The 17,207-nt window shown below is 42.5% G+C and overlaps 3 protein-coding genes across 3 annotated transcripts; all 3 read right to left on the bottom strand.

The window, feature by feature from the left end:
* Nucleotides 1–4,746: 4,746 nt before the first annotated feature.
* Nucleotides 4,747–6,861, bottom strand: LOC120018214 (claudin-3-like). Its single transcript, XM_038961286.1, has one exon. The coding sequence runs from the start codon at nucleotides 6,675–6,677 to the stop codon at nucleotides 6,027–6,029; it is 651 nt and encodes a 216-aa protein (XP_038817214.1). The 5' UTR covers nucleotides 6,678–6,861; the 3' UTR covers nucleotides 4,747–6,026.
* A 1,049-nt stretch (nucleotides 6,862–7,910) lies between these two features.
* Nucleotides 7,911–9,316, bottom strand: LOC120018213 (claudin-3-like). Its single transcript, XM_038961285.1, has one exon. It carries the CDS (start codon nucleotides 9,034–9,036, stop codon nucleotides 8,377–8,379), a length of 660 nt encoding a protein of 219 aa, XP_038817213.1. The 5' UTR covers nucleotides 9,037–9,316; the 3' UTR covers nucleotides 7,911–8,376.
* Nucleotides 9,317–11,102: 1,786 nt separating this feature from the next.
* Nucleotides 11,103–12,578, bottom strand: LOC120018763 (claudin-4-like). The gene has a single exon (XM_038961969.1). It carries the CDS (start codon nucleotides 12,164–12,166, stop codon nucleotides 11,492–11,494), a length of 675 nt encoding a protein of 224 aa, XP_038817897.1. The 5' UTR covers nucleotides 12,167–12,578; the 3' UTR covers nucleotides 11,103–11,491.
* Between the last annotated feature and the right edge of the window lie 4,629 nt (nucleotides 12,579–17,207).

Genomic DNA, 17,207 nt, shown 5'->3' with positions numbered 1-17,207 from the left:
TTTATCGTCGAAGGAATGAGCGTTGCACCGAGATCTGTACTCTGGAGTGGGATTGATTTGGAGGTGGAGGGTCCGTCATGGTCTTGGGCGGTGTGTCACAGCATCATCGGACTGAGCTTGTTGTCATTGCAGGCAATCTCAACGGTGAGCGTTACAGGGAAGACATCCTCCTCCCTCATGTGGTACCCTTCCTGCAGGCTCATCCTGACATGACCCTCCAGCATGACAATGCCACCAGCCATACTGCTCGTTCTGTGCGTGATTTCCTGCAAGACAGGAATGTCAGTGTTCTGCCATGGCCAGCAAAGAGCCCGGATCTGAATCCCATTGAGCACGTCTGGGACCTGTTGGATTGGAGGGTGAGGGCTAGAGCCATTCCCCCCAGAAATGTCTGGGAACTTGCAGGTGCCTTGGTGGAAGAGTGGGGTAACATCTCAAAGCAAGAACTAGCAAATCTGGTGCAGTCCATGACATTACATTTACATTTAAGTCATTTAGCAGACGCTCTTATCCAGAGCGACTTACAAATTGGAAAGTTCATACATATTCATCCTGGTCCCCCCGTGGGGAATGAACCCACAATCCTGGCGTTGCAAGCGCCATGCTCTACCAACTGAGCCACACGGGACCAAGGAGGAGGAGGAGATGAACTGCAATACTTAATGCAGCTGTTGCCACACCAGATACTGACTGTTACTTTTGATTTTGACCCCCCCCCCTTTGTTCAGGGACACATTATTCCATTTCTGTTAGTCACATGTCTGTGAAACTTGTTCAGTTTATGTCTCAGTTATGTCTCAGTTGTTGAATCTTGTTATGTTCATACAAATATTTACACATGTTAAATTTGCTGAAAATAAACGCAGTTGACAGTGAGAGGACGTTTCTTTTTTTGCTGAGTTTAGGTGCACACAGGTCAATACCGCCTTGCACACTCTTGCCTGCATCTAGCAAACAAGAGTTTCTATTGGACAAATTCAGGTATGTTTATCCTTGTTCTGTTTGCTTCCATTTAAGAAGATCTGGCAGTAACGTTAGTGTACAGACAGTAAGCAGCTACACCGGTGGGCCCCGGTGGCAATAAATTAGTAATACCAAAAGCTTACCTTGACTTGGAAGAGTTACAGTGTTGTGTTGGAAAGTCATAGTACTACCTCTGTTTGAGCAGGATGTTTCAGTAGGCTAAACTAGCTAGCTGCATTTGCTAGCTAAGTAAGTGAAACTGGAAGTGAAAACATTTACGAAATTTCTCTCTTGCTTCTCCTTCATTTTGGAATAAATACATTTGCTCAAAACTGTTCAACTATTATCTTTCTCTTTGAGTCAACTACTCACCACATTTTATGCATTGCTGTGCTAGCTAGCTGTAGCTTAGGTTTTTAGTGCTAGATTAATTCTCTGATCCTTTGATTGGGTGGACAACATGTCAGTTCATGCTGGAAAAACTCTGATAGGCTGATGGACGTCCCCTGGAAGTTGTCATAATTACTGTGTAAGTCTGTGCAAGTGGGTGAGAACCATGAGTCTCCTAGGTTTTGTATTGAAGTCAATGTACCCAGAGGAGGACGGAAGCTAACTGTCCTCCGGCTACACCGTGGTGCTACCCAACTGAGTGCTGTTGAGGCTACTGTAGACCTTCTTTGCAAAATAGTGTGTTTTAATCAGTTATTTTGTGTCGTGATTATATTTAGTATAGTTTTATCGAAAAAGGATAACTTTTTAAGTGTTTTACAATTTTTATTTTTATGAAATTCAGTGAGGAGGATGGTCCTCCTCTGAGAAGCCTCCACTGTTCCACAGCGCTACAACAAGCAGTGCAGCAGTAATGAATGAGTAGGAAAGTGTATCTATAGGCTTGCGTTGTTGTTATTATTAGCGGCTTGGGTCATTTCTAATATCTAATAATATTTCACTTTCTCTGTTCATAGGAGTAACAACATGAATTTGTGCATGAGGCAGAAATAATGCGGTGCGACTCGAGTTTCGCTATCAGCTGGAAGACGGTGTCCCGTTTTGGACAGTGTCAGTGGAGGAAACGGAGAGTGAAGGGATGTTGAGAGGGGGACCCTAATTCTCCTCTCTTCCCTCTGCTGAGACTGACCATCAGATGAAAGCCCCATAAGCCCAGTAAAATAAAAATATATGATTTAAATGTATGCTCACTCAGCTGTGCCTCACAAGTAATACAGCAATGGATCTATTACCGGTGTGATCATATAGCCTACCTCAAATAAAAAATGGCCTTAACAGCAATGCATTGGCAGGGCAATTCAAACAAAACCAATATATGATGATATTGCATTGGGCCTATAGCTTACTGCACAAACCTCATTGCTACAGTACTGTTTTTAATTGGTTATTGTTGCATAGGTTTACATTTTTTAAGTCATGTCTGAGCGGTAGATCTCGGCTTGCATTTTGACTCAGAAAGTGATCTTGACTCAGAAAAGGTTGGTGACCACTGTTCTAGAGTTTTCCCTGTAGCCACCAAATAGCCTACTCGGCCACTGTTAAAACTGTAACTTAAAGTGGGTACAGCCTCAGTTTACGACTGTAAACGCACCTGGAAGTTGCACAGAATTTTCACAACTTTCAAGTCTGTCCTCAGCAGACCTGAAATTTGCTCATTTACGAAAAACACTTGAGGAAACATTGGTGGCAGGAAGTACTCTTTGGTATTGTTTCATCTGCTGTTTGGCCCTTTAAGACAGTTTGTAAACCACCCCAAAAGCGATCTATAAAAATATATATTTTAAGAGATCTATAATGATTAGCTGTGTGTGGACGGACCTAGATACAGATGCTATTCTCACCTGCTTCATTTTACCATTATCTGTTAACTTTTGTTTATTTTCAGTTTAATTAAGAAATGGTTGGAGGTAGCTTCCACAGATCAGTCCTTTGTTAGCTACTCTGTTCATTACACTAAATATGTAGTTTCTAAGGTTTTGTTCTTACAGAGTAGACAGGACAGGACACACAAAGGGGCTGTGTTGTTCCTTTCATGGTGGATGAATAAAGGAAGGCCTTTTCCCTCGCGACTCCAGGTGCCTAGCAACTTCTCTGTCTGTTCTGTCCCTTCATGTAGCTCAGTATCGGTCATGTGATCAGTCAGGGTTTCGCTGTCCAGAGCCAGCAGAGTAGAGCTGAGAGAGAGAGAGACATCTGAACTGCATATGTAACACAGCAGGTACCACTAAACGTGATCAGTCTAATAATAGTCTCTCACTGTCTCTGAACTCCAGTTTTATGACTCATGTCAGAGAGAGAATGCTTTGTTTACTGTGTAAACATTACTTTCCTTAGTTCTTTCAATTTAACATGTTGCATTGACTGCTGTATAACCCCCCAAACCAAATATACTTTATGAGGCATAGAGATCTCCAACCCTCCATGGTAATACTGCTGAAATAACCCTGAGGTGGGATCAATGATTAACACCCTTTAAACACCCTATACTGCCCCAATCTTGTGTAGGAAAAGCCATCTGAACTGCATATGTAGCAGGTACCACTTAACGTGATCACTTTAATAATAGTCTCTCACCAGCTCTACATCTGTTGAAACTGAAGCTTTTGGACATCACACTTCCAAGATTTCCAAACATCTTAGAAAAAGATCCCATTATCCTAACTTTCATTTAGTAGGACCATCAGTCAGCCAACAAAAACAACGCAAATTACAAATACATTGGTTTTGTTTTTCCACTGTATCATTTACATTACTTTGAAATCATCATGATTGGATTTCATACAGTTTTGTTACAGTAGTTGAATGGTTGTTGCCCTCTGTTGCAATGTCAAAAGGCTGCATTTGACTCAGTTGAAAAGTAATTTGAATAATCAATGGAAAAATGTAGGAACACCTTGCTTCAATAACTATAGAGCTGCTTATTCTATTCATATGCATATCTTAGCTTTTTAATGTACATTTTAACCCCCTTTTTGGAGGAAATAATCTGAACAATGGACTATAGCCAAACTGAAACTGTACAGTAGTTAATATCACTGGATCCAGTCATGGTGATTAGATAGATCTTTTGTTTGAAGTGACATTGATATGTGGAGGAAGAGACACCAGTTGGCTGGTAAGGTGCTGGTAAGGTGAGACTCCAGTCTCCAGGGACTATTCTCTCCCATATTTACTATGAGAGTCCAATTAATATTTCAGCATTTGTAAGGTGCTACAGGATGTGTTTTAAACATGAGACTGGAAGTCTTAAAGTCCCAGCCAGCATGCAGGAAACATACTTCAAATTGCTTTTAGAAACAATTAGACATTTGGTTCCTGTGTATTTCTTGGATTCATCTACATCCTTAATTGATGATGATATATGTTCTAGGACTGCTGCTACTGAATATAATTCTAACTTTTCATAATTTCTTTCAGTCTTCTTTTCCTACTCTGCTGACATATCATTTGTCACCTGCACCTGTGAGGTGATCTCTTGTTGGTAATTGTTTATTACTGTTGTGGTAAAGTTGCTGATTGGTGGCGGTAACATGGCCTCTTGGATTGCATTTGAGGCTACCTTTACACTGGCACATGTACTGATCCTTATCCCAGCATCCATCACCTTCTCATTGGATAACAAAAAAAAAACATTACAAAATTGCTGAAGTACAACAAATATATTGTTGGTAGTGTATGAACCTCTGTGTGCAGATGGTAACTAAATAAAACAAGAGGAAAATATATACATAATTGATTATTGCTTTCTGAATGAAACCAATAGAGATGCAAACCTTCATAAAACAACTGTCTTTATTAAAAAGCAGGCGATGTGCAGTTAACACTGCAGGACTAACACACACTGTAGCACTGTTCTGGCTGGACACAGGTGCACAATGCCCCCATTTCTCCTCATTGGCCCAAAACACTGAGGCCTTCAGTTTGTCTGCTCCCAACCTGTTCTCCCTTCCCTCTGTGCACCACTATCCACACTGTGTTGAATACATCTGTCATCTATCTGGAGTGCAGGTGACAGCATTCAGTACAGTTACAGTATGAAGTATGTTAGTAGTATTTCGTATTTTATTAGGATCCCCATTAGCTGCTGCCAAGGCAGTCGTTACTCTTCCTGGCATCCAAACAGATGATTACATCACACAATCACATCCTTAACACTGATGATAGAACATCACCATCAAACAAATGCATCTCTTTCACAAAGTCTTTTACAAAACAAAATGCAAAAATATTCCAACACAAAATTCAAATCCTACATAAAAAATAAACACAGTTCCTTAAAAAAGTATTTGTGAACATACTGATTTTGTTCAATCTACTGTATTCTTGCAGTGAAAAAAAAGCATTTCCACCTCTGTCTTTTTATGAAGGCATCAGTCAAATTGAGTATTTTTAACAGCCTCCCTTAGTTTCTGAAACCTAAGCAATGCGTCATTTATATGAGGCAATAACATAGAGAAATGTCAATGAGAAGATAATGATTGAATATTCTACATTCTATATCATTTTATGTAGCGTAGTTGCCTGAAGCTACGGAAATAATTAAATGTTAGTGATTTAAAATGTTAATGGACTCAATGACTAACATCTTAGACAGGAATAATCATAAAAGTACAAACGTTATGTCATTAATTCAATTAGGCTTGTGAATGTTTTTAAATGAGCTTGATATATTTTTAATGGATATGCATAGCTCACTAATAATCCAACCCTTAAAACCTTGTAATTAAATTAATAAATGTAGAAACTACTGATCTTATTTTTTATTTCCTTTGTTCTCACTAAACCCAGATGGAAAGCATATGATCCTTCTCAAATGTCTTTCTTACACAATCCGGCCCCGGAACTTCTATGCTTTTCCTTCAGAGTAGATATTACAGAGACAAATACTGTACACATGTAGACAAATCCAACAAAACAATGGTAAAAAAAAGCAAAAACGAACACATCCCTTCATTGCGGAGTCTCGTTGGGATTCTTGAAGCCCCATTAGAAACACGTGTAGAATAACATTTTTGGTTGCTACATAAATAGTCCTTGTCCCATCCATTGTCCCATCACACGTAGTCTTTTCTCTCAAACCCGGGCCCACCTGGGGCAGAGCGTGAGACAGAGTATGCCATCCGTGAGGGGTTGTACCTCTTCTCCCGAGGGGGACAGGAACAGCAGAGGAGGCTTCCCCCGAGGATCATGAGGGCTGAAGCCCCCCAGCCAATGTAGAGCGCTGCCCCTAACTCCCTGCGCTGAGCATCAGTCAGCAGCGGGTTGTAGAAGTCCCTGATGATAGTGTTGGCTGACCAGGACACTGGTATCAGCTGCATGACTCCCGACACGATGAAGAACACCCCAGAGATTATCATGACTTTAGCTTTGGATGCCTCGTCCTCGATACAGTTGGTGCACTTGGCCCCGGCGATGGCGATGAGCACGGCCAGGATGGCCAGGAGGATGGAGATGACCGTGAGGGCCCTGGCGGCCTGGAGGTCCTGGGAGAGGGCCAGCATGGAGTCGTATACCTTACACTGCATCTGGCCTGTGCTCTGGACAACACAGGTCATCCACAGGCCCTCCCAGATGATCTGAGCCGTGACGATGTTGCTGCCGATGAAGGCCGTTACTCGCCACATGGGAAGGGTGCAGGACACGATGGCAATGATCCATCCTAATACGCATAGAGCGATCCCCACTAACTCCAACCCTGCAGACATGGTGGTAATTATGTTGTTGCTGGAGCTCCTTCTGTATTCCTTTCAGTGCGCCGTGTTCCGTCACACCTGAGATACCTGAGAGGATCTGACAGAGGATCTGTGAGAAAGAAAGAGACCAGCCAGAGTCAGAGACACTAACACCAATTGACTTAATTTAGCCCCTAGCACCTGTGAGTTTGTGATGTGTGATGTTCTGGTGCAGCCGGGAAGACAAGTATCCTTTATATCCCAGATCAGCTGAAGGGAGGAGCCCTGGAAGGTCCAAAAAAATGCTTCTCTGTGACATCACAGGGTAGGATTAAAAGTTGTAAAAAAAAATGGTGGTTTTCAAAACCTGCAAGGAGTTACTAGCCAGAGGGAGGGTATTATCTTGCTCTTCACGTCACCGCGAATCTCATAGTGTTTGAAAATCACTGTTTTTAAAATGTTTTAGCTTTTGACATCAGTTAGAACTTTTTAACTTTATATATATATATATTTTAAACCTAAATTAAAAAATGAGGTTGAAAAGTGGGCTAATTTCCCTTTACTCATTAATAAATTAGCCCTAATCTTGTCTCCTCAGAGCAATCATTCTCTCACAGCATTAGCTGAAGCAGCTTGTAAAAGAAGAATGCCTGACCTCAATTCATCGGCAACAAGCTGTCTTGTTCACTCTATTTGACGTGGTCTAATGGTCATGTCTGTCTGTCACTGACTCCAGTGCCCTTGAATTCCTAACAACTGGGAGGGTCTCCCCTAGTTATGCCCCAGAAACTGGGATAATAGACTTTCATGACCCAGTGTTGATAACTCTCTCCGATCCCCATCTTGCTATGAAACAGACCCATTGTTTTGGGGGCCATTTTGGAATGGCTGAAAGTGGGGGGCTGACAAAGCAAGCTCCTTGTTATCTAAGCCCAACAGATATGGTAGTCAGCCAGGTAGCTAGCAGCTATGAAAGAGAATCCAACTCAACACATCATTACCATGGATACCCAAGGATCAGTGAAGGAAAATGCCTGTTGTTTCCTGATCTGGGTAGAATGAATGACACAGAGGCAGTTCTCTGATATAAGTTGAGAGATTCAAACATACTTTTCTTATAAACTGTATAGCGAGTAGCACAGGACTTAGTGGCACTTCCCATGTAGCAAATCACTTAATAATGTTAATGAAATGTACTGTATAAAGTAACATATAGAACAAGTTATATTTTTCTGTCATCGTATTAAAAAATATTTGAAGAAAAAATGAAACTATTATGAAACAGTTTTTATTGTAAAATTGACACACATCGAACATCAGAATAGTTAATATTTTCACACTTAACAAAAGCTGTTAAACGGTCAGTGTTTGGCATATTGTTATCCAACATACGCACAACATAAGCTGTTATTCACTCAGTCTATAGAATATAAAATGTAACAATGCAGATGGTTTCAATTCAACGCCTTTCAAATATTAAGATTACAATACAATATTTACAACACCTTTGTATATTTTAAATAGGCATACAGTATGAAATTAAAGTACATCAAGTCCAGTTTGGTGTGTTCCCCTTCAACAGAGCACCATCAAAAATGATCCAGTAAAAAGCAGTATTTTATTGTTTTGGTAGAAATCACCACCATTTTATCTGTTCTGGAATTCAAGGTTGGTATCAAATGTCCTTCATCCACTGAGCAGAAAGTAGCTGCTGCCAGATACCCAGGTCAGTTCAAACATAGTCTCTTTTGTCATAGCCGCTGGGGGCCACAGACCTGGTCAGGGAGTACACCATCCGCGAGGGCGGCCCTGCATACCTCTTCTCAGGCTGTGGGGGGCAACTACAGCACAGGATGCACCCCCCAATGAGGAGAAAAGCGGCTGCAGCCCAGCCCAGGTAGAGAGCCCCTCCAATCTCCCTCTTGTGAGCCTCGGGAGTGATGGGACTATAGAACTCCATGATGATGCTGTTGGCTGACCAGGACACAGGGATCAGCTGGGTCAACGATGCTACGATGAAGGCTACCCCCGCTGCGATCATCACCCGGGCCTTGGCCGTCTCGTCCTTCACACAGTTGGTACACTTAGCCCCCACCACGGCCACCAGCACCCCCATGATTCCCACAAATATGGAGATGACTGTGAGGGCTCGGGCTGCCTGCAGGTCCGAGCTGAGGGCCAGCATGGAGTCATATACCTTACACTGCATCTGGCCCGTGCTTTGGACCACACAGGTCATCCAGATGCCCTCCCAGATGGTCTGAGCCGTGATGATGTTGACACCAATGAAAGCGGACACCCTCCACATGGGCAGGGCGCAGGACACGATGCTCAATATCCAACCCAGGACAGCCAGGATCATCCCCAGGATCTCCAGTCCCAACACAGCCATTTTCTTGTTTTACCTTCCTCTGTAAGCAAGTCTACAGGTTTCTTCACTCTCTTCACTTCACTGTCTCAACTTCACGCACAGAACGGTTTCACTGTCTGGGTTCTGCTCTGGAATTCTCACCACCTGTATACTCCCAGCTATCTTTATAGCACTCCGCCAACAGAAGGTAGAGTCTCATGGCGATTAGCCAAGGAGGTTTTGAAATGTTTTTTCTTTTCTTTCTTCTCAACGACCCCCAGAACAAGCTTTGGCATGAGAACGGCTTGGGTGCACAGATTAATGATTGAAAGGTTGAGCCATGATTGATCCCCTACTGTTTGGGCTGAGGGGGAAGGTCAATAAATGGCCAAAGCAAAAATAGTTAAAGGATAACGAACAGGTTAAGAATGGACGAGGGAGTAACTATAAGTGGAGGAATTGGGAATAACATAAACTCATGTGTTCGTTCAACAGATGTCTACCATTGTACAATTATGTTCAGGTCAAGATACATATTTAGCTCTCTATGGAGTGTTTACCTCTGTGTATTACTGCTAACCCTTAGAGAGAGCTGCCTAGGAAAATCTGTGTTGGCCTACTGTGTACAAGCACTATTGGCTAGTTTCCAACCCAAATACCCTAATGAAGGCATAAGCTGAATTGTGTTGGTTTTAATAATAAATATATTTTTAAACAAACTTCCATTGTTGCTGAATATCGTTTCATCTGGTTTCCAACCCCAGCAGTAGGGCTCTTTCTTGGATCACTTTATTTCAAAATGACATGACCTGGGTCAGGAGCCAATGATTGCTCTCTCTGGTACCTGATAACATTATTTTGGGAGATGACGTTGCACAATGAATAAATGCAAAGCTGCAGTTATCTTTTGTCTTTGTTTGGCTAACAGATTTAGAGATCACAGTTAGACAAGTTTCTATTTGGCTATCAACTTCAGGCATAGAAATAGACGGTTTGTCTGATCAGTCCAGTGGACAAACATCTCCCAGTGAGTGAGTGGGATAGTGGTCATTGTGGCTTGGGAGTTGATGTGATGAGTGGGTCAGTGTTATCAGACAGTGTCCTTGTCCACAAGGTCACTCTGCACGAAAGGGTTTCACCTTTATTTGAACTGTCTCAACTGTCTGCAGCACAGGAAGTCCCAGACACAGACACTGGACTCTGCATGGTTATAGATGGGTACTTACACTCCACAGGTGAACAGACTGAGTAACACAATAGAGCTGTTGGAGGCTATGCTTGTTTGTACGGTGCTCAAACATCCCTAGGCAGTACTTTAAGTCTATGCTATAAGACTGTCTTAAAAGTATTTTCCCCTTATCTTATTCTTAGACTAGAATGTAAATAAAGCCATTGTTCGATTTTTCATCAATGGGAGCATTGTGAAAGAAGCTAGTTCACCTTATGGTTACAGTGTGGGTTACCTACCTCCCCTCCTTATGAAAATGGCTGCTTTTTGTCAGGCTCAGTTTCACTCTCCCAAATGGAACAGGGGGCACAATGGAAGGCAGCAGAAGGCACCCTTCAGAAATAAAAATGACATTGTTGCTGCTCACATTTGCATTGAAATCAAAAACCGTATTTGTGCGCGGTAGACGGGCTGAGTTGTCTAGATTTCAGGTGATATGGACCTGCAGGCATTCCTCCCCTATATTTTGGTATATTTCTTTAGATCCTGTGTCTTTAATGGGATGTCCTGTCTCAGTGTTCCGTTGGTAGCCTGACCTTATTAAGCCAGTTTCATCCTTAAGCATAGGCACGGTTACCCCTCCTTACATTCATAGCATTCCTGTGGTTATATCATCTGCGATAAGACCTTACTTTCAGAAGGGAATGTCCCTGCTATAAGCCAATTTAACAAAAAAGGAGTTGCTTGTCAGTATGATGTATGCTATTGTATACAAACAGTAGTTAGCACAGTGCATGATGTACTCACATTATGATATCATACTGCTGGATAATAATGCAAAATGCTGTAAGAGTGAACTTATCTTCATTTTTGTATCATCATTTTCAGTCGTGCTAGAAGATTCTGAGTAGGCGTAACTTACTTAGGGTTGAATGGGAAAGTTATTTTAATTATTTTAAACAACATTAACATTTTCATGATCTAAATCTTCATCATTGAGTAACATTCATTTGAAATTTAGCACACATTTTCGAACAGGTAAAACATGAATAAGATATTTCTCTAATCCTACTGTATCTACACTTGTTTGACTCTATAAATGCATGTCTCTAGCTTTACAGAAATCATATATGTAAAACACTATCTAGCATTAATCGGCAATCGTTTATTCTTTATATCTGAATCAAATATCCCACATGGCTGCATTTGTTCTGCACTACCCCTATAGTGTGCAGTCAGGAAAGGGGGGTCGCTAACACTAGTTATCCCATCAGTCCCATCAGTCTCAAGGGGCTGTCTCTATACTAATGCCATTGAACATACACTCTCTCACACATAGTCCCTCCTCATATATCCATTGACAGACATGGGAGACTTGACCGCAGAGTAGTTCACCACCTTGTGGTGCCCAGACCCAGCCCTGCTCCCACCCTGGGGTGCTTTCGGGGGGCAGGAGCAGCAGAGTAGAGATCCCCCTAGGAGAAGCAGACAGGAGGCAGTCCATCCAAAATACAGTGAGTTCCCAAACTCCCTCTTCCCCGTTTCCTCCAGCATCGGGTCGTAGAAATCCAAGACGATGGTGTTAGCCGTCCACGATACAGCCGTCAGCAGCAACAGCCCCGCCATGATGAAGGTCACTCCGGCTCCCAGCAACATGCGAGGTTTGCTGCCTGTGTCCGAGCTGCAGTTGGTGCACTTGGCCCCGGCTACAGACAGGCCGATGCCCATGATGCACAGCACCATAGAGACGATGACCAGGGCTCGGGCCGCCTGTAGGTCCACAGGGAGTCCAAGCATGGAGTCGTGGACCTTGCAGTGCATCTGGCCCGTGCTCTGGACAGAACAGTTCATCCACAGGCCCTCCCAGATCACTTGAGATATGACAATGTTCTGGCCAATGTAGGCAGCTACTCTCCACATTGGCAGGCCACAGGCTACCATGACCCCTAGCCAGCCTGACACACAAAGGATCATACCCAGGATCTCCAGACCGGCCGAGGCCATCTCTGGAACTAGTCTCTCCCTGTCCCTGGGTGCTCTGGTCCTGGTCTGTGGCTGTCGTCTTTCTCTGTTCTTGGTGATGTGATCTTGGGCTGTGGTCTGTCCCTTGTGCTGAGCTGTTGTAGTCTCCCCTTGTCCCCTGGCACTGGGCTGTTGTCTGTCTCTGTTCCTGTGTCCTCTGGGCTGGGGTTGGGATGCAGTAGTCACTCCCTATCCCTGGGTCTCTCAGGTTTGGTCTGGATAGAAGGCGCTCTGTGTTTCAGAGCACAGCCCTCTAAAGATGATATCAGATCTCCTTGGCTCAGAACGCCCTGGATAAGACTTTAGTCAGTTAGGGAGAAAGGGGGAAAGAGAAGGAGAGTGGGATAAACAGATTCTACCGTTCTTTATACTGCTAAGAAGATTGTAAAGTGGAGTCAGTTTATGTTCAAATAACACCAAATATTTGAGGGTAACATTGATATTTTTGCTTCACAGCTAAATCGGGTAGTTCCAGTAACCTTGAGGGCGTAAAACCTGAATCACTGTCTCTGCATACGAGGTCAAGACACACAATGACAGGCTTTGTTCAGTCAGTTAGACAGATACATTATACCTCTTAGGAGAAACCGCTCTGCTCAGAACAGGCCTGGCACTGAACATGTGTCTTACTCTGCCTGTTTTGTTCAATTAAGTTCTATAAGTCTTATACCATGAAAAAAACATGTGAACTGAACAGGAAAAACTCTAGCCCTATCAACGTTTTACCTTATTTGTTAGCGTATTCACTCAAGTTGTAATGGATGTTCTCTGGATGTAAATAAAATGATGAAGGGTGGCTCTGTACACTTCAGTTATCAGACAAACAACTGTCCTGTCCTGGTAGAGTTGTTAGGGTTGGCTGGCCAGCTCTATGTGATTTATAGCCCATTATAGGCCCTTGTCTCACTAACAGGGGTCATCACTGGAGTCATAGGTCAAAACAGGGGTCACTGCTATCTCATTCCTCCCACCAGATAGTGAAATCAACACCTAACAACACATGCCATCTCACTTGGCTGATCTCCACTACAGGTTGTTGGAGGGCAAAACATGTATTATCACTGAATCATCACTGAAAGTCCCTGAATTACCAAATACCTTATGAAATATCTGTTTTTTGTGAGATGCAGAATGTCCTTTTCAGATCAGAACAGGGAGATTGCAGCCAGAGTTGTTTATGGGTGTGTATAATGTTTGTGCAGCCAGAGGGAGCCATGTGAAGTACAAGTACAGTTAATCTGTACTGAACATTATCATCCTGTGAGAGATTTACTGTCTGTCTGTCTGTCTGTCTGTCTGTCTGTCTGTCTGTCTGTCTGTCTGTCTGTCTGTCTGTCTGTCTGTCTGTCTGTCTGTCTGTCTGTCTGTCTGTCTGTCTGTCTGTCTGTCTGTCTGTCTGTCTGTCTGTCTGTCTGTCTGTCTGTCTGTCTGTCTGTCTGTCTGTCTGTGTGGAAATGGTCCAAAGAGGATCTGGTTTACACCTGATCTCAGGTTGACCCTATTGCTGTTTTGCCTCCAGCAAGTTGTATAAAGCTCATTAAATGTGGTGTTAAATGCAAACTACAAAAATACCTAAAAAGTGTCAACTAAACATTCAACGATCTTAGTGGTTACTTCCTAATACGAAGGGGAACTGAGGAGTAAAAAGACAAAAATGATCTCTGTTTACAGAAGATGTCAATTTTTTAATCTAGAAAAAAAATGAAGGACTTCAGAGCTGTGTGAGGACAAGCATCATTGATAACACAAACCTCATCATGAAAACTGAAGCTACGATTAAGTTCAACATAATTACATTGTATATGTTGGCTCCTGTTACTGTAGTTACTGTAATATTCCCAACCAAAATATGTATGAGCAGCTTTGTGACTCAAAATGAATCAGAAATGCATAGTTCCGTTGCTGCAAAAGACTAATTTGCCTAACAGTTGGTAGCAGCGCTGTACTAGTCTATGATAACTCGGGGTAGACTGGCTATAATCCTAGACTCATATTACAATACAAACACACGTGTCCAGGAACACCTAGAGAAGGCTACCCACAGACAGAATACCTACAGGATAAGGTTTGAATCACAACAGGGGAGCTGATTGGTAGCTTGGTACATCATCCTAAATTTGATTTTAACAGACTGCAACTCAAGGAGACACCATGTGGTGGAGAAGGGTAACTGTTGACTCTGAAGGACTGTACTCTAGGATGCAAGATATTTTCTTACCATTTAGATGTGACTGACAAACACATTGATATCTGTGGAAATTAAATGTTTACTATTGGTATAATTTAGAGAGTCATCAGGTTTGAAGCAGGTATTTGGTAAGAGTTCTCTCTGGAAAGGGAACAAGCACAAACACTACCCGGTTGTTCACCTGCCGTTGGAACGGGAGCAGGTTAGACCAGTTTCCAGGGTTACAGGTGCCTGGCTAGCTTGTCACTACCTCCTGCCATGTATATATACATGGCATGATGTAGGTACAACCCTTTTTGGTTACAGGTAGAACTATTTTGGGTTCCATGTAGAACCCTCTGTGGAAACCAAAAAGGGTTCTTCAAAGGGTTTTCCTATTTGGACAGCCGAAGAACCATTTCAGATCCTAGATAGCACCTTTTTTTCTAAGAGTGTAGAGAGTGTAGAGAGAGTGTAGAGAGAGTGTAGAGAGAGAGAGAGTGTAGAGAGAGAGAGAGTGTAGAGAGAGAGAGAGAGTGTAGAGAGAGAGAGTGAGAGTAGAGAGAGAGTGTAGAGAGAGAGAGAGAGATAGAGAGAGAGAGTGTAGAGAGAGAGAGAGAGAGAGAGAGAGAGAGAGAGAGAGAGAGGGTGAGAGTAGAGAGAGAGTGTAGAGAGAGAGAGAGTGTAGAGAGAGAGAGAGAGAGAGAGAGTGTAGAGAGAGAGAGTGAGAGTGTAGAGAGAGTGAGAGTGGAGAGAGTGAGAGAGAGAGAGAGTGAGAGTAGAGTGAGAGTGGAGAGAGTGAGAGTAGAGAGAGTGAGAGAGTAGAGAGAGAGTGAGAGTAGAGAGAGTGAGAGTAGAGAGAGTGAGAGAGAGAGAGAGTGTAGAGAGAGAGAGAGAGAGAGAGAGAGAGAGAGTAGAGAGAGAGAGAGAGAGAGAGAGAGAGAGTGTAGAGAGAGAGAGTGTAGAGAGAGAGAGTGTAGAGAGAGAGAGAGAGTGTAGAGAGAGAGAGTGAGAGTAGAGAGAGAGTGTAGAGAGAGAGAGAGAGAGAGTGTAGAGAGAGAGAGAGAGTGTAGAGAGAGAGAGAGAGAGTGTAGAGAGAGAGAGAGTGAGAGTAGAGAGAGAGAGAGTGTAGAGAGAGAGAGAGAGTGTGTAGAGAGAGAGAGAGAGTGTAGAGAGAGAGAGAGTGAGAGTAGAGAGAGAGTGTAGAGAGAGAGAGAGTGTAGAGAGAGAGAGTGAGAGTAGAGAGAGTGTAGAGAGAGAGAGAGTGTAGAGAGAGAGAGAGAGAGAGAGAGTGTAGAGAGAGAGAGAGAGAGAGAGAGAGAGAGAGAGAGAGAGAAAAAAACAACCATGTTGATAGTTTCTCTACCTTCTCCAAATTCTTCAATTTTAAACCTTTTTTGGTGACTCTTTTTCTTCTAGTATTTGAAATAATTCAACAATATAGATGAAAAACTTTTAGTAACCAAAAGTAGACAGAGAGATAACTTTTGGAGAAATGTTTTCCTCTGACATTCCTGTACTGTAGTACATTCACAGTTAATGCTAGGTTCCAGCAAATGAATAACAGAAAATCCCTGGAGGCAGAATTGCTTTCTCTCCCTGTCACTTTTGTCACTCACTATTGCACAATCCAGTCTGTAACTCTTGGTGTCTCTGATGCCACAACACACGATGGCACATTACTCAGCATTATCCCCTGAGAAAATATGATCTGACAAAAAAATTGAAAAAAGTGATAACTGCCTCTAAATTCATCCCTTCATTAGAAAACATGAAATTACAGTGGGATACATTCAACATGTAGGTTTAAAGGAACTTGTGAGTCGACTGTGTCTGGAGGATAGTCACCTAAATCTTCTGAGAATTATAAAGATTCTCATGACAAGAAATAAAGTATTATAACAACTCTTATTACACCTGATGACCCATTTGATTTAGTTTACATGTCATGATGCATGTGATGCTCTGTCAGTCCAGAACCACATGAGTCATTGAATTTCCTGTGCTTCTAATGGTTGCTAGTTAACGTGAGATCTTTGTCGCATGCTTGGATAACCCACTGAAACTGTGACTCCGTCCCCTTCATCATGATCCCTGGGCACAGAATAATTACATCACAGATCACACACAACAACCTCCCCCTGACTCCTGCCCAACCACCCACACAGATACACACACGGATATCCGTATTTGTAGGAGAAAACCACACATCCTTATTTTCATCAACCATTATACTAAAACCAAATACAAATTCTCCCGTAATAGCATCACGGGAGTGCAACATGCCTTCTAGCCTTTCGTTAGGCCGTCATTGTAAATAAGAATTTGTTCTTAACTGACTTGCCTAGTTAAATAAAGGTTAAATAAAATTCAATAAATAAATAGTTCACACCCACAACAATGACAATGTCTGAAAATACCACTACCTCTACATAAGCTAAAATGTGTGGTTGAGTTATACCACCTAGTATTATATAAAAAAGCTATGACTATTCAACCCCAGAAGTTATAGTTCAATTAGCACTACACATAGGCTGTGTTTATACTTTCTGTGGTGTGAAAGGTACTTGTCACTCCCTGACCTTAGAGATCCTGTTTATGTCTCTATTTTGGTTTGGTCAGGGTGTGAGTTGGGGTGGGTATTCTATATTCTATTATTTGTATTTCTATGTTTTGGCCGGGTAGGGTTCTCAATCAGGGACAGCTGTCTATCGTTGTCTCTGATTGAGAACCATACTTAGGTATCCCTTTTTTCCACCTGTCTTTGTGGGAAGTTGTCTATGTTGTTGGCACTATAGCCTTCAGCTTCACGGTTGTTTTCTCGTTTGTTGTTTTGTTGGCGTAATTTAAAAAAAT

The sequence above is a fragment of the Salvelinus namaycush genome, chromosome 23 (assembly GCF_016432855.1).
Source record: "Salvelinus namaycush isolate Seneca chromosome 23, SaNama_1.0, whole genome shotgun sequence".
Classification (NCBI taxonomy): domain Eukaryota; kingdom Metazoa; phylum Chordata; class Actinopteri; order Salmoniformes; family Salmonidae; genus Salvelinus; species Salvelinus namaycush.
This window is presented reverse-complemented; position numbering and strand designations above follow the sequence as displayed.